This window comes from Hemicordylus capensis, chromosome 3, assembly GCF_027244095.1.
Source record: "Hemicordylus capensis ecotype Gifberg chromosome 3, rHemCap1.1.pri, whole genome shotgun sequence".
Lineage (NCBI taxonomy): Eukaryota > Metazoa > Chordata > Lepidosauria > Squamata > Cordylidae > Hemicordylus > Hemicordylus capensis.
In genome coordinates this window covers 210048440-210072876 of record NC_069659.1, presented here as the reverse complement: position 1 = coordinate 210072876, position 24437 = coordinate 210048440, and the positions used below count along the sequence as shown (strand labels likewise).

Below are 24437 nucleotides of genomic sequence, written 5' to 3'. Positions count from 1 at the left end.
GAGCAGCAGTCTGCTCTGGGCGGCCACAGTGGTCGCCCACACAACTAGCGGCTCCATCACAGAGCTGGCGGGGGCTGGGGAGTTTGCTGGAGAGACCCCCTAGCCAGGAGGCTGCTTTTCAGCCTCCAGGTCAGGGGTCTCCTCGTGAGTAGCCACAGCGGGGAGCCACTCACGATCAGAAAGCCCGGGTTAGCGGAGCGCTTGCTTGGCTAACCCAGGCTTAGGGGAGGGCTACTTAAGCGGGTGACCCGCTTTGACTGAACTGGGCTCGGCTGCGAGCCCGGTAAGTCTGACAATCGGTGGGGAGCGGGCTAAGCACCCTCAGCCCGCTTTCCACTGATCGTCAGAATAGGTTCTTGGACTTTCAGGGTCCCTTCTCCACCCCCTACTCCCTTTGTGTGCAGCAATTCTCTGCCACCTGATCCTGATATGAGGCAAGTTATAAGCCTGATTAAGACATTATAAAATCATACCTCTGTATCTGCAGCACAAAAGGGGAGGAAGCCCCGCCCCTGTTGCATCATTCACATTCATGCCCCACTTCTTATGCTTACAGCAGGGGTTGTCATGATGGTAGGCGCTTCCATGATTGCAAGGTTAGATTGATCCAGGCTCGCAATCAAGGAAGCATCTGCCATCATGCCATCACAATTATTTTAAAGTCTGGAGCAGTATAGTGCCAAAGTTTGCAATCTTTTGCCTCTTTACTTGAGAATGTGTCCCATTGAACATAATGGGATTTACTTCTGAGTAAATATAAATGGGATTAGATTGTAGGAAATAGGAAGCCCCTGGTTCAAATCATGGTTTTTGCCATGAACTCAGTACAGTTGTCTCTCACCAACCTCAAGGGTTCTGTTCCTGGAACACCTCGCAGTTGGCGAGTTGGTGGTTGGGAAGCAATTGGAAATCATTGAAAATGGGGTTAGGGGAATCGTGGTCTCAAAAAGACCAAAAAACCCCCAGTAAAGTATAGAAAAAAATGCCCTCTGACCCCCGGAATTGACCTTCTGATCCCAAAATCCCCCCCCCCAATTTCCAAAGAAATCTTGCCAAACTGCAGATATTCAGGTTGCGGTTGGCGAGACCTGCCACAATTTCCCAGTTGCAGATGCTCAAATCCACGATTGGGAAATCCACGGTTGGCGAGGGACGACTGTATGTGACTTTAGGCAGGCCACTCTCTCTCAGCCTCAGATGCTCAGCTGCATTGTGTGTATTATAACAGTGGCCTGTATTATAGGGCTCTTGTCAGGATCACTGAGATCATGTATGTGGATGATGTGTATAAATACTACACATTTCACCGGTTAGCTTGTTTTCTGCCTACTTTTTAGCTGGGAGGGTTCAGAGCATGCTTGAACCTCCCAGGGATCACTTTATGGAAAAAGAACTGAACACATTTGCTTGAGGGAGGGGGCAGTAGTTTGTTGGAGGTAATGTTATTTTATTCGCATAACCACTTCATGATGCATTTAACATGACATCAGCTGGGTGGGCCAGGTTTGTAGCAAATGTGAAAGTTGGAAACAGGAGAGTTCTGCAACACTGTCGAAATAACTTTGGCTTGTGAAGCATATTGCAAAGATACTGCTGCTGATTGAGCTAGACAATGGATTTCTTTACCCATCTCATCAAACCTAAAAACAACAACTTTGTCCAAAGCTGACTTTCAAGAAGCATCAGCCGTTCCCTCGGCTGTGATCCCTTCCCCTACTCCAAACAGGTGCCTCTGGCCTAAGGTGTTCTTTAGCCATTGACCCCATCCATTTTTAGCACGATGCCTGCCCACATGTGGAATGCAATGATGACAGCAGACAGAATAAGGAAGACTTGCTGGGAAAGCATCCCATCCATGCTGCACAGTGATGTCACAGTGTTGATTATATGGGTGGGCCACAATGTGCTGAGCTAGCGGCTAAGAAACTCCCTAGGCCAAGGCAGCATTTTTTGGCTAGGGAGAGGCAGCTGGCTGAGCTCTCGCATGGGGACTGTTTTTCCTTGCCAAAGTTGGCATTATATTTCGATAGCACCCTCTCATTCAGTGACTTGAAAAGCCTTTAGGATACCACTGTAGAGCAGTCGTTTTCAAATCATGTTCTGAGGATCCCTGGGGCTCCTTATTGGGGCTCTTTTGGAAGAGATTTATTCAAGGGACCAAGGTTTCCCAGTCAAAACAACTTGCCCACCATTCTAGAACTTCTTTGACAATGCAAAGCCACAGCATGGTGTTGGATGTGTTCTAGAATGCACTCTCAGTGCGCCTGGAGTAATACCAAGGGCTCAAAGGCCTAGTCAGTTTCCCATGTACACTGACCAACTGCATTTCTTTAGGACAGACCCCAGAATGCCGTGCAACACACAGGAACCATGTGGCAGACATGCCAAGGTTTCTCAACAGACCTGTTGTTATGGAAAGGGTTCCTTGAGCATCAGAAGTTTTGGTACGCTTTACTGGAGGGTTTCATAAAAATGGTAAGACTGAATGAAATGTGCATGTAGGGGATTGAAAAGGGAGCTAAAATGTATGGGGCATGACCCAGTTGAATACTTTATCCCATTGACTTTGGAAATGATTTAAACACACGCTTAATGCACTCCCATTGAAAGCAGTGGGATGTGAAAGTGCTTTACTTTGGATGGGTTATGCCCATTGTCATCCTATTATTCTAAATAAAATTTATACACATACCCTGTTCTAAATACAATTTTCTCTCACACACGCATACACACGCATTATTTACCTCCAGAGGAGAAATATTTTGTGATACTTCTCTTCAATTGTTTGTTCCTCTTTCTTGAAATTCTAACCTATGTGGACCATTTTACACTTCTGTGTGTATTATTTGGTCACTCTGCAGTTGACTGCTCTTAGCCAAGTGTATGTACTTGTCTGAAAAGTGCTCTGTATGCATAGACACTGGATGGTATGAAAGTTACGTCTGTTGATTAATCTGTAATGGCCCATTTCCACTTGCAGTCCATCACAGAGTTTCAAGTTTCTGACAGGGTGGGAAGATTTCAGAGGGGTGAAACAAGTTTCTCAGCAAGGTTTAAAGGACTTCACTTGGGTATTTTCAAGGCTAAGCGGCAAACCAATAATATAGAAAGAAAAAGTGTCATAAATATATGAAGCTGCCTTATTCCAAGTCAGGCCGGGAATCCATCTAATTTGGTATTGTCTACTATGACTGGCCGCAGCTCTCTAGGACTTCAGACGAGGGTCTTTCACAGTCCTGCCTGGAGACGTTGAGGATTAGACCTATGCCATTCTTCATGCAGAGCATGTGCACTACCAGTGAACTATGGCACCATGTTTACATGACAGTACTAGTAATGATATATGTGGGTAAAGTAAATTAGTGAACTACTAGAAATTGCAAAATTGTATAGGTTACTTGTTTTAATGCCCCCAAATAAGGTCATATATCAGCTGTGGTGGCGCAGCGAGGAAGCAACTTGCCTAGGGAGCAAGAGACTGTTAGTTCGAATCCCCACTGGTGTGCTTTCCAGACTGTGCCTAGTAAATATATATTTGTAGTCACCTATATTGGGTAGCAGTAATATAGGAAGGTGGCGGAGGTGGATGCTCACTTCAGTGGCAAAGGCATCATTTCATACTGTGTGGGAGAAAGGCAATGGTAAACCACTCCTGTATTCTACCAAGAAAACCACATGGCTCAGTGGTCACCAGGAGTCAGTACTGACTTATTGGCACAATCTTTCTTTTCCTAATAAGGTCATATACATGACCATGAGAGGGGAGGGCGGGGGGAAGGCAGGGATGAACCTATCTTCTCCCCAAACGATCTGTTTCCTTGCTGGCACACAGCCACATGATCTGCACTGCTCCAAGCAGTGCGGATCATTGGAGGCCAGGGAATAGGGGTGTACACAAAACTGGCTGGCCCAGTTCTGCTCGAGTTCAAACCTGACCCAAACAAGAATGGGCCAGTTCGGTTTTGCCCCCCCCATTGAACTCCCCTGGGGTTCAGTGGGGGGGGGGTTCGAGCGTCAATTTATTATTATTATTAGTACTTCCTCCTTCCTGGGGGCTTCTCTGGGGCTGCGGGAAGGGGGTACACAGAGGTTCCCCTCCCCCTGCCGGGCTTCTTCATGAGGCATAATCACATGTGGTCTGTGTGAACTCATGACTCAGCACTATGTGTTCTGCACAGAGCCCAAGCCCACTGGTCTGTCCAGTACTGTGTGCTCTGAGTGGGAGAGGGGAATTTTCCAGCCCTCCTGCCTGAGATCCTTTGACCAGCATAGAGCCTTGCACCTTCTGTACGCAAAGCATGTGCTTTACTGCGGAATGATCTCCCCTTCCCAGTCTGAAACAAGGAATGGTGTGGGCATATGTGATCCTCCTCCCGCTCGTCTGGATATCTTAGGTCAGGGGTTCCCAACCTTGGTTCTCCAGATGTGGTTGAACCACAGTTCTCATGGCCTTGGGCCCTTGTTGCTGGGGATGTTGGGAGCTGTAGTATAAGAACAGCTGGGAGCCCCAAGGTTGGGAATTTGTCTTATTGTGAGGAATCATTGGTAGTGAGGATAGTGTTATGCATGTTCCAAGCTCCATGTGGTTTTCAGTCCAAAACACTGCCTCTAGTTCGCCTGTACCTTTTTTTCTTTTAAAGCATGTTTCTTGCTTTCCTTGCTATTTATTTGAGACTCCCCATTTTGTCCTGTCTTGGCTAAGCTTGAATCTGAGCAGCAGTGATGACTGACACATAGCTAGGTATAATATTTGGAAAGTGATCGAACAAAGAGCAAAAAATAGCAACAGGTTGAGGGAGTGAAAAGAAAAAAGGAAGCATGCTTGCAATATGTTGCTATGTGGCTTGAAGAAATTGCAAAGGAGGGATTGTTCAGGGGGCAAGAAGCAGACAGCCTCCGAAGGCTGGACTTGCAAAACTGCATGGCAGTGCCTGTGGATGTGACTTGCATGCTGACCAAAGAAACTGGACAGGAAAACTAAAAAGCACCAGTATCCACAAAATGCTCCTGTGTTTTTTGTCCCTTGGACGTTTCCTACTACAATAGCTTCTAAATGAACCTTGATGAATACAGCTGTTCGATGCATAGCTGTCTATTGTACATTTTTTAAAAAAGAAATCTGTTTAAATAGAAATGAAGAAATGTTTTGTTCCATCAAGAATTGGGTTTTTAAAAACAAAAGTAGCTCTGTTCAAAGTTAACAATAATAAAGGTCCTAAGCATAAAGATGACAATTGTGTATGGAGTATGGAATGGATCCTAAGACATCAAGAAATATTAAAATCTTGCTTGCATATTTAATATCCCAAGCCATTGGTCTATAGCTAGTTTGACATTTTGCAGATGATTTGATGTTTGTGAATTAAACCAGTTAACTGCAACTTGGGGCTGATGATCAGTGAAGCTAATGATTGGAAGAGAGACTTAAAGGTAAAGTGTGCCGCCGAGTCGATTTCGACTCCTGGCGCCCACGGAGCGCTGTGGTTTTCTTTTGGTAGAATTCCGTGTTCCCTCTAAGGTGTGTGCCCATGTACATGCTCACAAGTTGTTGTTTTTTATGTCTGCTTAGTTAATTTTAGATCCCACTCAGGTTGAATCAAGAAGGCTCGATTCTGAATGCACATGTGCACACACTGCCTTGATACTACCGCCCAGAACAAAACTCATTCCACACACAGATGAAAATAATTAGAGAGAACACTGGAGGGATTTACCATTGCCTCATCCCGTGCAGTATGAGATGATGCCTTTCAGCATCTTCCTATATCACTGCTGCCTGATATAGGTGTTCCCCATAGTCTGGGAAACATACCAGCGGGGATTCGAACTGGCAACCTTCTGCTTATTAGTCAAGCATTTCCATGCTGCGCCAATTAATGTGGCTCTAAGAGAGACTTACTAGGCTCTTATTTATAAGCAATGAACCCTTTCTCCAAGCTCTATCTTCAAACCCTTTCAAGATCCTCTTCAAGATCTTTTCTGTGAGAAAGGGCTTGAAGGGGTAGGGAAGGGAGCCTCAAAAAGCTTACCTGCCCCTCAGATGTTCCTTGCTCTTGGTTGGGGTGTGGAGATCATGTGCCCAGATGTGCAGCTGCCTCCTTGGGCAGCGTGGAGAGTCATGGGCCGGGACGCATCACCCCAAACCCCGGAACTCCCTTAATGTACCATGTGAGGGACGGGGATTCCCTCAACACTGGCTGGGAAGCCCGCAGTCTCCCAGCCCCAGTAGTTGTGTGTACGGAACCGGCACCTGCCAGTTCGGAAATGGGGGGGGGATATCTTTAAGGATGGGGGGAGGGTGCAGCCATGGCTTAGGGATATGCACAAACTGGTTTGGAGGCCCTTTTGTGGGCCTCCGAACTGGTTCAAATGTCCGGCAGGTCAGCCGGTTCGAAGGTGGAGTGGATATCTTTAAGGATGATGGGGATGGGTGCTCTTACCCCTCCCACTGTGTTTCCCCTGCCAGTGCTGTCTTTTAAAACAGGGTGGCAGCATACCTCCTTGCTGCCCTGGTGCCTCTTTGGACTGGAAGTGGCCGGATGTGCCTCTGCACGTGCGCATGTTGCATGCTGCATGCACTCACAGCGGGCACTCTGGGCACTCTGGGCACTCTGGAGGCACCGGGGCAGCAAGGAGGTATGCTGCCACCCCACTGGACTGTTTTAAAAGAAAGCACTGGCGGGGGAAACACGGCGGGAGGGGTAAGAGCACCCTTCCCCATCATCAAAGATATCCACCCCACCTTCGAACCAGCTGACCTGCCGCACATTTGAACTGGTTCAGAGGCCCACAAAAGGGCCTCCAAACCAGTTTGTGTACGTCCCTAAGCCCTGGGCGCTTGGCAGACGATTTTTAAAAAGAAAATTGGGCTAACAGAGTCCTAGCTGGCCTTGCTCAGTTTAAACAATGGTATCGAACCCCCATTAAAACCTAGTTGCTGACCAGGGCTCTGCAGCAAATCAGAAATCAGATTTCTGCATTGCAGAAAGCCAAATTCAGTCCATTCACAGTGAACAGAGTAGATGGTGCAAATGATACCCTCCCCTCTGCCTTAAAAAACCCAACACCAAATAGATAAGATTACTGTCTGTTATTACAGTAGATAAAATTCAGATTCACCAAGAGGCATAACAATAATTTGGTAGATATTAGATACCCGTGGCAGCTTGACTCATTTTAGTGCCTGATGAAGGAAGTACAAGTGGCGCCTTACCATGTTGATAGAAATATAAAACTAAATAATTGACCATTTGCTGCCTCTTGAATGGTGCTCTGAAATCTGCTGCCTGGAGATGTGTCCCTCACTCTAACAATAAGCATACTCTTGGAATTTTTGTTTTAAAATGTGAGTCGGTACTTTAAAGAAGTATACTGCGTACTCTGTGAAGTTATCCCCTGTAAGTCCCATGAATGAGAGCTGCACATGAGCATGGACAGAGTGTATTGTTATATGGTTAGCAATCATAACTGTGATCCAGTGAGTCTCTAGTATGCATTTGAGACTGAGGCTGTTCTCATGAGCAGCCTAGCCTGGGGTGCCAGTTTCCGGGCAGATCTTGGTGTTGGTGCCCAGGCTAACACCACTCCTAAGCTTAGCTCTTAGCAAAGGCTCCCTTAACCTAGCTGCTGGAATCATGCATCTCCTCGAGCTGCATGGAGCCTGAAGAGACACAGAGACAGCACCTGTCTGACGGGGGATCCTATCAATGCACCCCACTAGTGGTGTGGTGCATTGTGGGATATCTGGCGGCTGAGATGTGTCGTTCTGATCTCTGGAGCTCGGTGCTTCGTGGTTCAGAACAGATAGTCTGGGAGTGCGGCCCGCACTCCCAGCAGCACTTCTTTGATTGTCTGGGGGGAAAGGTGCATTCCTTCCTGCCGGCCTGTCCGCTTCTGCCCACCCCCACAGTCGTGTGAATGGCCCCTGTAATTTCTTCCTTCATATTCTTACTCTTTCAGACTTGCCACTGAGAATCCACAGGGAAGTTTAAACATTGTTGGCAGGGTTGAAAGGCTGCTAGGCCAAAGTTGTTTTTAACACTAACCCATCAGGGATTCCCTGGACTGTGGCCGATGAGAGCAGAAAGTAATCCATTTGCGTGTCCTTTCATTTGCCTCATTGTTTCTCAATCTGCCCTTGCTAGTGGCCACTTGCCCATGGTGACTAGCTTACCACGTCTACTGCTCAAATGACAGTATGTAACTTTACAAAGATCCACCACTGGAGCCAATATGTTTTCTGTGTATCTGTAGTACTTCTTTAGCCATTGCATTTTAAAGGTCAGTTTTGCAATGATAAGGACTAAAAACCTGTTTATATAAATGAAAGCTAGGAAAACACGATTGAAACAGTAATCAGACTACATGCTATGCTAAGCCCACCTTTTAAAGTTATTGGCTGTAAATATCTGCAAATACCCACTTGTGGGTATGGGATAAATAATTTTCGGTGGGAAGCAGTGCAGGGAGAGAGTTTTAACCTCCATGTGCACCACGGTACCGAGCTGCTTTCATACTATCAAATACTTGCTCCCCAGAATCATGGTATGTTTCTCCATAGCCCCTCCAATGCTTTTGATGAATGGCAGAAGATGTTTTGTGCTTTGAGTAGTGTGAGATGCCATATGGACAGTGTCATACGTGTCCGTTCCGTTCTTGAATTCTGGGGGCAATATGACATAGGCACTGTTTCCCGTTGGGGGCACGTACATGTTTTGTTTCTTGTACATTTCCAGCCAAACAGGTTTGCAGGTTTTTTGGGACTGCAAAACCTACAAACAGGGATGGTAGTGGAGTAACAAGGCCTCACTGTACCACTTTCATGGGCAGCCATTCATTCTTATGGAAGAAAATTAAGTGCTCACTCAGAAGCATTATCAGAGTCAGGGCAAACCTGCTCACTGCTCTAGACGCTGGTCAGCTGGCCCTGGTTTCTGTTGACAGGAACTCTAAGAGAGCACAACATACCTCTGTGCATAGCACAGAGGGGCATTGTGATCCTTCGTGCAAGATATGGGGCCTCCCTCTCCTCTCCCATCATAATGAAGGGCATTTCACTAGTCCTAAAACAAATTAAGGCCTCAGCACCAAATTGACATTAATATTCCTGTTTCTGACGACGTGCAAAACAAAGTTTGGCAACATTAAGCCGTGTATGACTAGTTCTGGCACAAGCCCACTTGTCTGTTCTTCATCACATCCCTTGTAAGAGATGACATGAAGAGCAACCAAGGGGGTTTGTCTGTCAAGCTGCAGGAGTTTGGGGCTTTGTGTGCAAGGAAGGAATTCTGAATCATTCAGATGCTTTGATAATAAAAATTGGGTTGTATGCCAAGGTAGAATAGCCAAAATTCTCAACTCTGTACACATATTTCTTGGCCTTATTATAATGGTAAAACTGAGCATACACAGTTAATTTTAAAAGTTTTTTTCAGTGACAAAAATAAATTTAATATAGCATCAGCATTGACAGTAAAATCAAAGTCAAGTGACTCATGCCTGCTTTAACGCTATAACAGCACTTAGTTTGCATTAACTGTGTTAGTTTACTTAGGCCTTGTGCAAGTCAGGAGACATTCCCACAGTGGGGTAAAAAAGTTGGATCATCACGTTACAGCAAGAACGAAATACATCTTTTCTGATATAAATATATTTAAATATGTCTATATCTTCTCTACATTAGCTTCTGTGTGTGATTAGGAACTCCTTCTGTGGAGAACAGCAGCAAGGCTTTCTGTTGCAGTTCAATATCCAGAACATTTCTAGTAGCACACAGAAATGAAATATATTTTATTAAATGAGGCCAGCAAGACTGAAAAACCAAACCAGGTGAGAGGATCTATCTGAAACTAGTCAAGCAACAGAACGAGGTAAGGAAGAAGGTGGTAAAATACTGAGATGGTAGATGAATAATAGGTTATTCATAGTGGGTTATTATCACTTCTTGAATGTACGAAAAAACCTCCCTGCAAATGGAAAGCTTGCGCATTAGAGAGAAAAGTTCTAGGACAACTTTTTGCCTGCTGTAATGTAGTGGGGCACTGGAAAATGTGATCCTCCACCTGCAGGCAAGTGGTGCAGTTGTTTTTATTACCTCATTTTGTTGCAGATTTAAACCAGGCCAGTTGACTATGTTCTAGAAGATAGGCAAAATGCCCATTGCATCTTCTCACAGAGTCCCTATTGGTGGACCATTCGGTGTCAGAAGTGGTGGGTAGGATTTGTCCTCACTGCAAGACTGTCCTCCTCCAGTGCAGTGCACTGTTTTTCCACATAGGCATGGACGACCACTACTATGGAATAAGGAAATAGGATACACTCCGGGGACACCACTGGAGCACATGCTAAATCTGCCTCATGGGGAAAGGGATAGGTTGTACATTCCTTCTCAACTGTGTCCCAGATTACATGCCGTTTGCTTTGTCCCATAGTATGCAATGGCATTCAATGAATATGGAGCTGTCCTCCACTCCATCTTTATCTGCATAGACCTGCCCCGAGGGCCATTTCTTGGTATGATGGAGCCCAGGTACTAGATTTTAGAGGGGAAATTTGTTCTTCCCCATTCTCATAGCCTGCAGTTTACACTGACATTCCCAGATTTTCCAACCAGGAAACCAATTCTGGAAATCTGAAAAACTGTCTTTAATCCATGTTCTTTATTTTTATTTCCCAGTTTGTTTACAAGTCCACATTCCCCCTATACAAACAGAGAGAGAGAGAAAGAGAGAGAGAGAGTTTGGTGCTGGGTTTACTCTTATCTTGTCCATCATAGTCTAGAGAAGGCAAGTGAGTATTCAAAGTGAGTGAGGAGCAGAAGCATCAGATTACCATCTGGCACAATTCCCACCATGTTCTCCTAGCCGAATTGAGTGATTAATGCTCTATTTCCTGGTGTTATTGTGGGAAAGTAAGGGCCAAGCTACAGGTTATGCAAGAGATCAGTGGCAGCTCAGAACTTCTGTACATTTCAAGCAGGTTGCCAAGTGCGGATCCTCCACTTTGCAATGCACCCTCCTCCCCCTCTTTCCCTTTTTAAAAAGGAGGGCTGGCGTGCATTTTGCCACCTCAGTTGCACCCCAATCTGTTGCCTGCTTCATCTCACCTCCTGGAAGGGTGTGGCTTAGCGGTAGAGAGCTGGTCTTGCAGTAGCGAGCATGAATTGTCCCCTTTGTTAAGCAGGACTTGCCTTGGTTTGCATTTGGATGGTTTGCTAAGCAGGTCCTGCCTTGGTTTGCATTCTAATTCCTCCCCTCCCCAATCTGTGTGCAGAATGAGTTTTGTTCTGGGCAGCAGTATCAAGGCAGTGTGTACACACATGCATTTAGAATGGGGCCTCCCTGATTCAGTCTGAGCAGTTTCTAAAATTAACTGAGTGGACATTTTTTTTTTAAAAAGTGTGAGCGCATGGGAACACTGATGACTACACTTGAGTACTGTCTGCTGTAAGATATTCACCTTAGGATATGGGGCTGTAGCTCAGTGGTACAGCATCTGGTTGCAGTCAGAAGGTCCCAGATTCAAGCCGTGGCAGCATCTCCAGGTAGAGCTGGGAAAAACTCCTGCCTGAAACCTTGGAGAGTCACTACCAGTCAGTTTAGACCATACTGAGCTAGATGGACCAATGGTCTGACTCAGTAAAAGACAGCTTCCTATGTTCCTATGAAGGACTGTCCCTGCAGGAGATCCACAACTGATCTTCCACCTTTTTTTCTTTAATGAAATGGAGCTACTGGGGATTGCCAATTTATTTGGAGAAGCTGTTGGGATATGTGTGTCTAACCTTTCCCCCCTGTGCCATTTCCCCATATTTTTCAGGTACCTGTAATTTCCCCTCTCCATGCACCCCAGTAGAGCAAACACCAGCTTGGGGTGTGTGTGTGTGTGAGAGAGAGAGAGAGTGAGAGAGAGAGATATATATTTTTAATTGGGAAAATGTGCATGGGAGAAGAGTTAACCATCCTGACTGCCTTCTACTCTGAACAAATTGTGCTGCCTCCTAAGAGCTACGTTTCAGTAAAAGAAAAATAGGAGATCATCCATGGAGCTCTAACATAATTAGTAGTTTGGCCCCAGCTCCCTAGTTAAAGAGGGGACTTACTTCTCTGTAATGCTCCATGTGGCATTTGAATAATCATGAGAGGAATATTGCCCATATTTTCAGGGGCAGGTTTGTTGGTTCGGTTGGGTTCTACTCTGTTCCTTGAAGCAGCAGACCAGAAGTCTTACCTAGGCGGCAGATCTGCTCCTGACAAAGGGCTATAGCAGACCTGCTGGCTGGGGAAGGCTAGACTGGCATCTTCCCACAGGTAAAGGATTTATTAATGAGTAAGAAGCACAGCCTACTCGTGAATAGTTGTACTACTGGGGAGGACTTCTGCTGGCCATTTGAGCCAGCAAGTTGGAGCATTTTCCAGCCAGTGGTTCTGCACCAAGGAAGGGCTCTATCAATAGGCAGGAGCTTTTCTTCAGAACAGATCCACTGGCTGGGAAGGACTCCAGCCTGCTCTTTCGAGTAGCTGGCTGGAGCTTCCCCAGTCTGCAGATTTATTGCATAGAATAATAAAGCACCCCAGCCTGTCGCTTCACTTGGCAGGCTTGGTTGCACACTCACTTTGCTTGCTGATGTGAATTGCACACCTACTAAGATCATCAGAAGAATGTTCTGGGAAGGGGGAAGGACATTTAGCAATAGCTAACTATGATTATTGTTTAATTGATTTATGTCCCACCTTTTGGACAGAACGACCTTCATGATGGCTTACAACTTACAAAGAAGCATAACATATAACATCTAAAATGGGAACAAAACCATACCCTAAACCCAACAATAAAATAAAGGAAACCACAGCATAATAGTCAGTAAAATGAACAACACCATGAAATACTCACCCTACTCAGTTTTTTTTAAAAGGTGCATTTAATTATATTTCAAAAAATCATTCTAAGGGCATGCTGCTAGATGTCATGGATGTGGCTTATTTTTTTGCCATGTGACATATTACCCATCTCATTAGATCAGAGTGTACAGTGGTGTTAAATATAATATTTCTATAGAGTATATAGGCCACATCCAGCCTCAGAGGCAAGATGCCTCTAAATACCGGTAGAAGGGAAGTAACAGCAGGAGAGAGGGCATGTCCTCAATTCTTGCTTATGGGCTTCCTACAGGCACCTGGTGGGCCACTGTGTGAAACAGGATGCTGGACTCGATGGGCCTTGGGCCTGATCCAGCAGGGCTGTTCTTATGTTATGTCCCTCCAGTTAAAATAAATTAACTTTTCAAATATTAAAATTCCCCAATGCATGAAGTGCCCCAAAGCCCTTCTTTACTATATGTAAAAACAAGTGACAGGCATGCTTGCTACTTCCACTACCCTTTAAATGCTGCTGCTGGCATGAATTGCGACGATGGGGAGACTCCGTGGTTAGGAAGGAATCCAGCCTTGTACTCCTGCTGCTAGCCCCATTATTTCTAGTGGGAGTAGCAGCAGGAGTGCAAAGATGAACTTCCTAGGAGGCACAGAGTCTCCCTTCCTTTGCAAGCCATGCTGGCGGAGTTTAAAGTACTGCAGTTAAGCAGCAAGCACACCTGTTGTTTACCACTGTGTGGTCTGTGAGCCAGCAACTTTCTCTTCTTGTACCAATATTGAAAAGTACAGTGACGCTATTGAACTGGAGTTCTTGTGCAGATTGGTTGCTAGTATGGGGCAGAAATCAATCTCGACTGCAGCTTAGAATTCTGGTTCCAGTAAGCAAAGAGCTATGCAAGCGATCTGATTGCTCATTTAATTACCAAGAAGCATCCATCACCATGCATTCAGACAAGTGCTCTCTAACAGAATTAACTCCAGGACTGGCTCACTTAGTCCTCCTTGATGGTGCTGAATGATCAGTTATTGTTGGAGTGTTTTCTCTTTCACTTTTATTATCCCCACTCATGAAATGGACGCTCTTGTGCTTAGACGAGAAACACATCCTGTTCCATCAAACCAAGTTTATTTGTGTCCAGGTAATTGCATCAGAGCTCAAAGAGGTTGCCTATGGAGTATTTCATGGCCTCTTCAAAAAACACCAAAATCATTCACTTTTGGAAAATGGCCAGAAATTAAACAGAATAAAGTTGATTGCAAAAACTAATCCAAATCTCAGAGGATTATCATGGAAGAAATATGTTGCAGTTATAGCATTTTTGATAGCTCAGGAAGAAATGATGCCATTTACGCATATTTTCCTTCTGATTGTTCGGAAATGTTTGCTTTTCAAATTGTACGTACTTTTTTGTTATTCAGCAGCTTCTCTGTGCTTAATAACCTAGGTGCACTTATGTTATGTTACGTTTTATGTTATGTTACATTATATTATCCTGTGCAGAGCATCTGCACGCTAGTACTTGATTGCTCTTCTCACCCCCTGCCACACACCCCTCACCTGAGCCACGTTCCTCACCCCTCTTGTTCACTCCTCCATCGCTTGGCTTCATCCCCCTCACCCCTCTTGGTTGCAGCTGCAGCATTGCTGGCTCCTATTAGCCAAGCTGCAGCCCCTTATCCCCAGAGACCTCCCCACCCTCACCCGAGCCCCACTTCTGTTCCTACCCACAGGAGAAGCAGCAGCAGTGTTTGACCGGGTTCTTCCTTGCTGCTGCTACTGCCATAGCCACTCATTCCCTTCAGGCTGCTGACAGGCCCAGGCCCATCTCTTGCCTGTCTGCCTCCCTCTGCCAAAGACCTGGGTAGCCCCAACAGCAGCAGTGGGTGTCTGGGCCCTTCTTTACTGCCAATAGGTGCCACTATGGCCACTTGTTCTCTTCAGGCCGCTGACGGGCTCGGGCCCATCCTTTGCCCTTCCTTTTCTCTCTCTTCCTCTCCCTTCTTTTTCTCTCTTTCTCCCTCCTCCACTCACTCTTCCCCTCTCCTTCCCTCCCTCCCTTCCTGAGTTAACATATCTTGTTCATCTTGTTTCCTTCTCCTGAAGGGCCTCTTTACTCCCTCACGACCCCTCTCTTTGCAGACCCCTGCCCACTATCACACACACACACACACACACACACACACACACACACCTCTTCTCTACAATCAAGAATATCTTCCAGCCAGTAACATTTGTATTTCAACTGACCTTAACCATCACAGGCTTCTCCTCCCTATCTGCATATGCAATCACCTTGGTGTTTCTGCTCGCGAACTCTCGCGAGATCTGCCACGCATGGGATTAGCCATGGCTATGCCTTAGAGAATTAAATATATAGAAGATTATATTACATTACTAGCTGATCCGGCGCAGAGCATCTGCACCCTTAGTTTGCCGCTGCTGCCTTTTTGCCTGTCTGCCCCCACCTCTCTTCTTCCCTGTCCATCATGTTCTCCCCCACCCGCGTGCAGCTGCATTTTTCTCCTTGTTCCCTGCCCCCATCTCCTTCTTTTGCACTGCCCACCTCGCATTCTTGATGTCCGCCTGCTGCCCAGCCAGCTGCCAGTCACAGCCACCTGCCCACCATTCTTTGTCACCTGCCTCCGGCTGTCCAGTTGTGGCCGCTGGCCCTCTAGTCGCGGCTGCTGGCCCTCTGGTCGCCTCTCGGTTGCAGCCTCTGTTTTCTTCGGCTGGTTGGCAACCACCACTGCTGCCATATTCTTTCTCTGGCCCCATGGCTATCCGGCAGCTCCCTGAACTCTTGCAAGAGCTGCCATGCACGGGAATAGCCACGGGTACGTCTTAGAGAAATAAATATAAAGAAGATTACTTTACATTATATTAATTTATATACTGCCTGATATATATCTCTAGGTGGTGTACATAATTCAAGTTACAATATAAAATAAATAATTATAACACTTTCATAGAATAAAAGCAATTAAAAACAATTCACAGAGTAAAACAATTAAACAGTTTAAAATTATTTTTAATTCAAAGCCTGAGAAAACAGGTGTGTCTTAAGGGTCTTTTAATAAGCAATCGGAGATGGAGAAACTCTTGTTTTGACAGGGAGTGTATTCCAAAGCCCTGGGGCAGTCACCAGAGGAACTGGTGGCAACTATAACCACACCACCCCAGATGATCTTAATAGGCGGCAGTGTTCATGACAAAGAAGGCGGTCTCTTAAGTACCCTGGACCTAAGCCATTCAGGGCTTTATAGGTAATGTATTACAAATATTAATAATAGTGGCTGACACACCATGCAAGGGTACATCAGCCCAGTAATGTGTACATGGAAGTTGTGCAACTGCACAAATGATGTTGCACAAGAGTAAACCCACTATTTCTAGAGTGCTCACTCTTCTGTAACATCATTTGTGCAATTGCTTAGCTTGCATGCACACAGTGTTACTGGGCTAACATACTCTTGTGCAATATGTAAAGGTAAAGTATGCTGTTGAGTCGGTGTCGACTCCTGGCGACCACAGAACCCCGTGGATGTCTTCGGTAGAATACAGGAAAGGTTTACCATTGCCATCTCCCGTGCAGATGATGCCTTTCAGCATCTTCCTATATCGCTGCTAACCACGATATAGGAAGATGCTGAAAGCTCCTAACCGATATAGGTGTTTCCATAGTCTGGGAAACATACCAGTAGGAATTCGAACTGGTGACCTCTGGTGACCTCATGTCATTTCTCCACTGCGCCATTAAGTGGCATTTGTGCAATATGTACTCCAACAATAATAGTATATATTATTGCTATTGTCATCAATTCCCAACCTTCCGTCACATTCTAGTGTGACCAAGAAATACAACCCAGAACCACGTTATGCTGATGAAGGAGTGGGGCTCTGCAGAGGCTGAGGCACCATTGTGCTTCCCAATGGCCGTGATAATGAGTTCAACAGAGGCTGAGGGGAAATTTAATTCCCACCCCAGCTGTGTTCCTGCATGTACCCCTTTACTTTCTCACAAATAAAGGAATGTATGCCTTTCACTTCTGTGGGGGGAAGTAAAGTACATCATTGGACACTGCTGTGGTGAGAACAAAACTTGCCCTCCCTCTTTGACTATGAATTGGCTGGCCCTCACTGAAAATGAACCTGAAGTGGGCAGTACCACAGGATCTCACAAGAGAGAAGTCCTCACCTCTGTATGCATTCTCCCTATAAATATATGGCTACCCAAATAATTGATTTTGTGTTTTTCTGGACTTTTTGCCAATAGTAATAATAACACTTAGCATTCATCTAACTATTTTTAGTGTGCACAATTCTCCACATAGCATAACTTGGAACCTTCTGCATGCAAGCATGCACATGCTCTTCCCAGAGCAGCCCCCCAGCCCCTAAGGGGACTATCTTACAGTGCTCACATATGTAGAGGTGCTTCACACAAGCAGAGTGAAGCACAGAGAGGAGGCTTGTGGGGAGAGTGGCTTTGATCTGCTTTCCCCACAGACTATCACTTACCTGTTGCTGGGTGGGCAATATGCTGCGGGCCTCTCCTGCGGGCCACTCGCACCTCGCCTCGCCCAGCAGCTCTGGGGGTCAGGCATAGGGAAGTGCTGCTGTGCGGCAACCCCCCCTAGAGCCCCAGTAATGCATCGTGCGAGTGCACAGTGCATTCCTGGGACACCCCCCCCCCCAAGTAGGTTTGTTGTGGCTGCAAGCAGCCACGGCTGACACGTGATCCGGAAAATGAGGTTAATGGAGTGCTTGCTCTGTTAACCTCGTTTAAGGAGGTGGCTACATAGGTGGGCTTGCCGCCTTGGAACCACTGAGCTCACCCTCAAGCCCATTGGTTCCCACGAGCAAGCAAAACCAGGTTAGGCTCCCTTAGCCCAGTTTTGCTTGCTTGTGAGACTGGCCTCATAGTCTCCTATTCAAATTCGAATCAGGGCAGACTCTGCTTAGCAAAAGCTACAATTCATGCTTGCAAGTAGGGTTGTGCGTTTTGTTTTTTCCCCTGGTTTTTTGGGGGGGGCCCGAATCTGAAACACCCCCGTTCTTTGTTCGAAATCAGCCAATCCGAAACATCCCAATTTTGTTCTTTGTTCGAAATTGCAAAATCTGAATCCGAAATGTTTTGGATTTTGAAAAATGGCCCCGGGGAAAAACTAGTAGGTGGGGGTGGTAGTGCCCAATGGGTGGAAACTAGCACCCAAATTTCAGAGGAACTGGGCAAAGGGCTGATTTTTGGTGAATTTTTGAAGTATAGGATTTTTCCCATAGGGAAGATTAGAGGTTTCAGCAAAAGTATACCTTCATGTTGGGGGGGGGTGTGTGGCCCAGAGCAGAGTAGGGTGGCTGGTAGTGCCCGGTGGGGGCAAGGAAGCTGCCAGAATTATTTCAAAGGAATTGGGCAGAGGGCTGATTTTTAAAGATGTAATGGAGTTTGCGCATCTGTAAAGTTCTTCCCCATGGACCTCCATAATTCCTGCCCCATAACTGCACTTGGGGGGGCACCAGAGTGGCCCAGAGCAAGTGGTGGTGTAGAGCACATAGGGTGCCAACCACCCCCATGGGTTGCTAACCCATGGGGTACTTGGTTGTTTCTGAGATGTTTGAGTGTAGATTCAGATTCTCTGGTAGCATATGAGAGTGGATTCATGGTTTGTCATTGAAAATCTCATATGCTACCAGAGAATCTATACTCAGAATACCTCAGAAACAACAGAACCCAGCACCCCATGGGAGTGGTTGGCACCCTATGTGCAGTACACCACCACTCGCTCCCGGCTACCCCAGTGCCCCCCAGGTGTAGTTATGGGTTTTCTGAAATCTCCTTTATTCCCTGGGGGGGGGGTGACCTTAAAGAAGCGTAAACTTCAACAATTCCTAAGAAATCAGCCCTTTGCCCTATTCCTTTGGAATAGGGCAAGTGGCAGGCACCCCTTGGGGCACTGCCACCCAACCCATTGTTTTGCCCCCCAGGCCCCCTTTCTGCCCTGAATCTGCCCCAAAGACATGTCAACTTCAGAAATTCTTTAAAAATCAGCCCTTTCCCCAATTCCTTTGGAATCTGAGTGGCAGCAGGCACCCATTGGGGCACTACCACCTGAACCACTCTTCTGCCCCCAAAGCCCCCTTTCTGCCCCCAATCCACCCCAAATAACATCAACATCACACATCAACAACAGCAGAGCTTTGGAAAAAATCAGGCAGATTTCCAAAGGTCAGGCACATCCACATCCCCCCCACCCAAAATCCAGTTGATCTACACACAACAATGAAATTCACACTGCCCCACTGGGCAATGAGGGTAAATTTTACCCTTAAATTTCCTTAAAAGGAATAAGGAGGCAATTGCCAGCAGATCAGCCCATGCTTTTGCTGCCCAGTCTGTGGGATGGAAGGGCTGGAAATTCAAACAGATGTCAAAACTCAAAATGGAGACTGAAGGAGAAAGACTTTTTGCGATTGCAAAATGGAGTTCCAAAACAGCCGAAACAACAAAACATTTTGTATCCAAAACAGGGACGTTTTGTTTTGGCTACAAAATTTTCTGTTTTGAGCATTGGGTGTTTTGTTTTGGCTACAAAACAGCTGAAACGGCCTGTTTTGTGCACAAAACATTTTGTATCCGAAACATAACGCACATCCCTACTTGCAAGACCAGCTCCTACGGGTCATTAAATGCAATTGAAGTAAAGTTTTTCTCTTCTGTACCTCCTTGCATTCCAGAACATTTGAACATGCTGATAATGAAATTGTATCGTGAAGGGATTCTTCCATCTTTGGTATGCAGACTCCTGGGGAGTAAAAATGTAGTTTGTACTTTGTTATTCTTTCAGTACCCATGAAGAAGGCTTACACTGAAATGTGTTCAGCTTGTTGGATTTTCCTCAGTAAACCTTATTTCTGAGCACCCTTTTCAGACATTACAGCTACCACACAAAGGTTGCAGAGACATATTTTAACCTGAGTGTTTTCCAGACTACAGGATTTGCAATGGTTAATGTGTTGCAAACTGTGAAGGAATAGTGTAGGTTTCAAAACGAGAGTAAAAGGTTGTTTAATGCTTCGTTGTAACCTTATGGCCATTCATATTTTCCATCCCCTAAAATGTATTTTCCGGGCAGGATTGTCCATATTCTTGAAATGCATTTATCTGTCCCTGCTCCATTTAGCCAGTGGAGTTGTGGAGTGTGTGTGACGTGATTTAAAATAAAATAAAATAAAATGGGGGAGCGAAAGGAAACCCTGTGGTGAGCGTGGAAGGGGGAAGAGAGTAGCTGGCATGCCTGGGTGGGTGCTCTCTTCTATGGCGGCGGAGGGCAGCAGCCCCTCAGCTCCCCTGCCGGAAGCCGAGGCAGGTGTGCGGGCAACTTCGCCAAGCAGAGCAGGCTGCTTGCTGGTGGCTGCCGCCACCTCTCCCACCCCCAGAGCCGAGGCGGGCAGCCTTGCCAAGTGGAGCAGGCTGCTCACTGGCTGCTGCTCCCACCCCAGAGTGGAAGTGGGTGTGCAGGCGCAGAGCAGGCTGCTTGCTGCTCGCTGGTCATCGCCGCCACTCCCCCCACCAGACAAGGCGGGCGTGCGGGCAGCCTCGCTGAGAAGAGCAGGTAGCTCACTGCTTGCTGGCCGCCGCCACTCACCTCCAGAGTCACAGCGGGCAGCCTTGCTGTGCATAGGAACATAGGAAACTGCCATACACTGAGTGAGACCATTGGTCTATCCAGCTCAGTATTGTCTTCACAGACTGGCAGTGGCTTCTCCAAGGTTGCAGGCAGGAATCTCTCTCAGCCCTATCTTGGAGAAGCCAGGGAGGGAACTTGAAAACTTCTGCTCTTCCCAGAGTGGCTTCATCCCCTGAGGGGAATATCTTGCAGTGCTTACACACCAAATCTCCCATTCATATGCAACCAGGGCAGACCCTGCTTAGCTATGGGGACAAGTCATGCTTGCTACCACAAGACCAGCTCTCCTCTCCAAAGGAGAGGAGGAGGCTCTTCACCTCTCACTGGCCACCAATGCCGGCTGCTGTTCCTCTGGGAGCTGAGGTGGGCAAGTGGAGGAAACTGCTGGTCTGCTCCCCCCCCCCGCCCTGAGCTGAGGCTGGGGAGCGGGCAGCCTCACTGAGCAGAGCAGGCTGTTTGCTGGCCGCCGCTGCCAGAGTCAAGGTGGGCACACAGGCAGCCTTGCCAGTGAGCAGGCTGCCCACCAGCCGCCACTACCATTCATCCCCTCGAGCCGATGTGGGCAGCCTCGCTGCACAGAGCAGGCCCTTTGCCTCTCGCTAGCCACTGTCGCTCCCCCCTTGCACACATGGTGGCGGCCGTGCTCGCGGCCGTGCTGCTGGGAGCTGTGGTGGGTGAGCGCAGCAGACTGCTCACCGCTCACTGCCTGTCACTCCCCCTGAGCTGAGGTGGGGGGTGCAGGCTGCATTGCCGAGTGGAGCAGGCTGTTTACTGGTCACCGCCGCTCCCTCCCCGAGTTGAGGAGTGTGAACAGGCAGCACTGCTCACTGGCCACCGCCGCTGCCGCCACCGCCACCACATCTCCCCGAGCCGAGGCAGGCATGTGGGCAGCCTCATTGTACGAAGTAGGGCCTTTGCCTCTCTCTGACCACTGCCAGTCCTCCTGCTGGCTGCCATGCTGCTAGGAGCCGAGGCAGGCGAGCGGAGCAGGTTCTGCACTGCTCGCTACCTTGGCCACCGCTCACTGTCCCCCCTCCATGGTACAGCTGGCGGGAGGCTGGAGCCAAGCGAGCAGTGAGGCAGGTTGCTCACCGCTTGCGCCGTGGCGGCACCACCACCGTGGGGTCCCTCCAAACACAGGGCCAGGGGCGATCACACCAGTTGCACTGCCCTAAGGAAGGGCCTGCCCCAGGCAGATCCTCACTATGGCTGGGGAGCCTTGCAACTTTCTCCTCTCCGCCATTGCCCTCGCTGCTTCCCTCTTGCCGGGCCTTCTCCTGAGGAAGGAAGATGGTGGTGGCACGCCTCCAGAGAAATAAATAATTAAATAGGAGGGAAGAGCTGGAGGGGAGGCGAGCGCTCTTCCAGTGAGGGCTGTGGGATTGCACAAAGTAAATGAATCATGGTTCAGTTCAGTGGGCTTCCTTTTTAAGTAAGTGACTGTTCTCTCTCCTTGCCCTTTGCCTTGTAGTATTTATTATTATTTTATTTAACATATAGAGCCCCTGGTGGCGCAGTGATAAAACTGCTGCCCTGTAACCAGAAGGTTGCAAGTTCGATCCTGACCAAGGGGCTCAAGGTTGACTCAGCCTTCCATCCTTCCGAGGTCGGTAAAATGAGTACCCAGAATGTTGGGGGCAATATGCTAAATCATTGTAAACCGCTTAGAGAGCTTCGGCTATAGAGTGGTATATAAATGTAAGTGCTATTGCTATTGCTATTGCTATATATGTATAGTGACCAAAATGCAAGTCTCTGGGCAGTTTACATCAAATAAAAAGATTAAAACATTGCAACAGTTTAAAATAATCAAGCAATTAAAACAGTTTCTGATTAAAAGCCTGGGTGAACAAATGTGTCTTGACTGCGTTTTTAAAAGTTGTAAGAGATGGGGAGGCTCTTAAGCAAGTGGGATTGCACAGAAGTAAATAACTTAGTTCAATGGGCTTCCTCTTCAGTAAAAAGTGCACACGAACGGGTTGGATTCAGAAATCTGCTCAGCTGCACTAATATGAGTCTCTGCCCAAAGTAGCAAATTAAAAGGGGAATGCATAAAAGAACCCCGGTGGAAAAATAGTAATAATAAAACCCCTCTGATCTCCTCCCTCCCCTGCCCCTTCTGGAGAAGCTCCAGTTATATTGGAAGCAGGAGGAGGGAGGTGTGGGGTTCGGGATCTGTAGGAGGAAAGGAGGGGAAAGCCAAGATTTCTCCCTGTCTCTTTTTCGCCCCGAGGTGAGGGGATGGAGGAAGCAAGCACAGACAGAGGCAAAAAACTGTCCACACTGCAAACTGCTACAGCGAATAAAATGCGGTGCAAGGCTTCCTACAACTGAAAAATACAGTTACTTTCCTGCAGCGCATTTATAACCTTGTAGGGCAAAAAAGCATCATTAAAATTCAAATTAAGGCATGGGAAATGTGAATGCACCCTGCTGACATGGAGTGACACCAATGTGGAAACACAGGCAATCTGGAGGGGCAATTAGCGGATGTAGTGCAGTATGTTACAGTGTGTAATCTGGAAAACACCCTGGTGGGTTTTCCTTGTAGTAGTGGTATTATATGTAAGTGCTTCTGTCTATAACTTGCCATTATTGCCACTGCCACATGGAGATAGACCATACTAGTTCTGTACATTTTGGCAGTCAATGTCATTTAGAATTGCCAATTTTTAATTCGAAAAATTCTGTTCCCCTTGGTGGGGCCTGAGGGCAGAGCTAGGTCAGGTAGAGGTAGGAGAAAACTCGACAGATCAAAAAAAGGGTCCAGAACAGAATCTGTTGGTCCAGTAGTGGAGCCAAGGATAGAATTGGTGGTTTGGGGTAGAGGTTATCGGAATCAGAAGTTCACTGGCTGTTCAACCTCAATACTGGCTATCTACATATCATGGTTTGACTGTTTAGTTGGCAGTTTTTGTGTCTGAAGACATTCCAGCTGAAAGGGCCAGTCATAAGAACAGCTCTGCTGGATCAGGCCCAATACCCATCTAGTCCAGCATCCTGTTTCACACAGTGGCCCCCCAGACGCTGCTGGAAGCCTACAGGCAGGAGTTGAGGGCATGCCCTCTCTCCTGCTGTTACTCCCCTGCAACTGGTACTCAGAGGCATCTTGCGTTTGAGGCTGGAGGTGGTCTATAGCCCTCTGACTAGTAGCCGTTTAGACCTCTCCTCCATGAAGTTATCCAAAGCACTCCTAAAGCCATCCAGGTTGTTGGCTATCACCACATCTTGTGGCAGAGAATTCCACAACTAGATTGTGCATTGTGTGAAAAAGTACTTCTGTTTGTTGATCCTAGATTTCCTGGCAATCAATTTCATGGGATGACCCCTGGTTCTAGTGTTATGGGAGAGGGAGAAGAATTTCTCTCTATCTACTTTGTCCACACCATGTATTTATAGACCTCTATCATGTCTCCCCACAGTCGTCTTTTTTCTAAACTAAAAAGCCCCAGCTGTTGTAGCCTTGCCTAATAAGAAAGGTGCTCTAGGCCCCTGATCATCTTGATTGCCCTCTTCTGCACCTTTCTCAGTTCTACAATGTCCTTTTTTAGATGTGGTGACCAGAATTGTACGCAGTACTCCAGGTGTGGCCGCACCATCGTTTTGTATAAGGGCATTATCATATTAGCAGCTTTATTTTCAATCCCCTTCCTAATGATCCCTAGCATGGAATTGGCCTTTTTCACAGCTGCCACACATTGAGTCGACACTTTCAATGAGCTGTCCACCACAACCCCAAGATCCCTCTCCTGGTCAGTCATCGACAGCTCAGATCCCATCAGCTTATACTTGAAGTAGGGCTTTTTTGTCCCAATGTGCATCACTTTACACTTGCCAACATTGAACCGCATCTGCCACTTTGTTGCCCACTCCCCCAGT

At 47.0% G+C, this 24437-nt stretch overlaps 1 protein-coding gene across 3 annotated transcripts in view; it reads left to right on the top strand.

Moving 5' to 3' along the window:
- The window catches only part of ZCCHC24 (zinc finger CCHC-type containing 24), a 236967-nt gene that overhangs the window by 17556 nt on the left and 194974 nt on the right, over positions 1 to 24437 (top strand). Inside the window, exon 1 of one of the 3 annotated variants that reach the window (XM_053309607.1) lies at positions 2287 to 2475. The exons of the other annotated variants lie outside the window; for them this stretch is intronic. Coding sequence (XP_053165582.1) covers positions 2371 to 2475 — 105 coding nt within the window. The 5' untranslated portion in view covers positions 2287 to 2370. Of the gene's footprint in view, positions 1 to 2286; positions 2476 to 24437 lie in introns of those variants that run through there. 3 annotated transcript variants of the gene reach the window in all.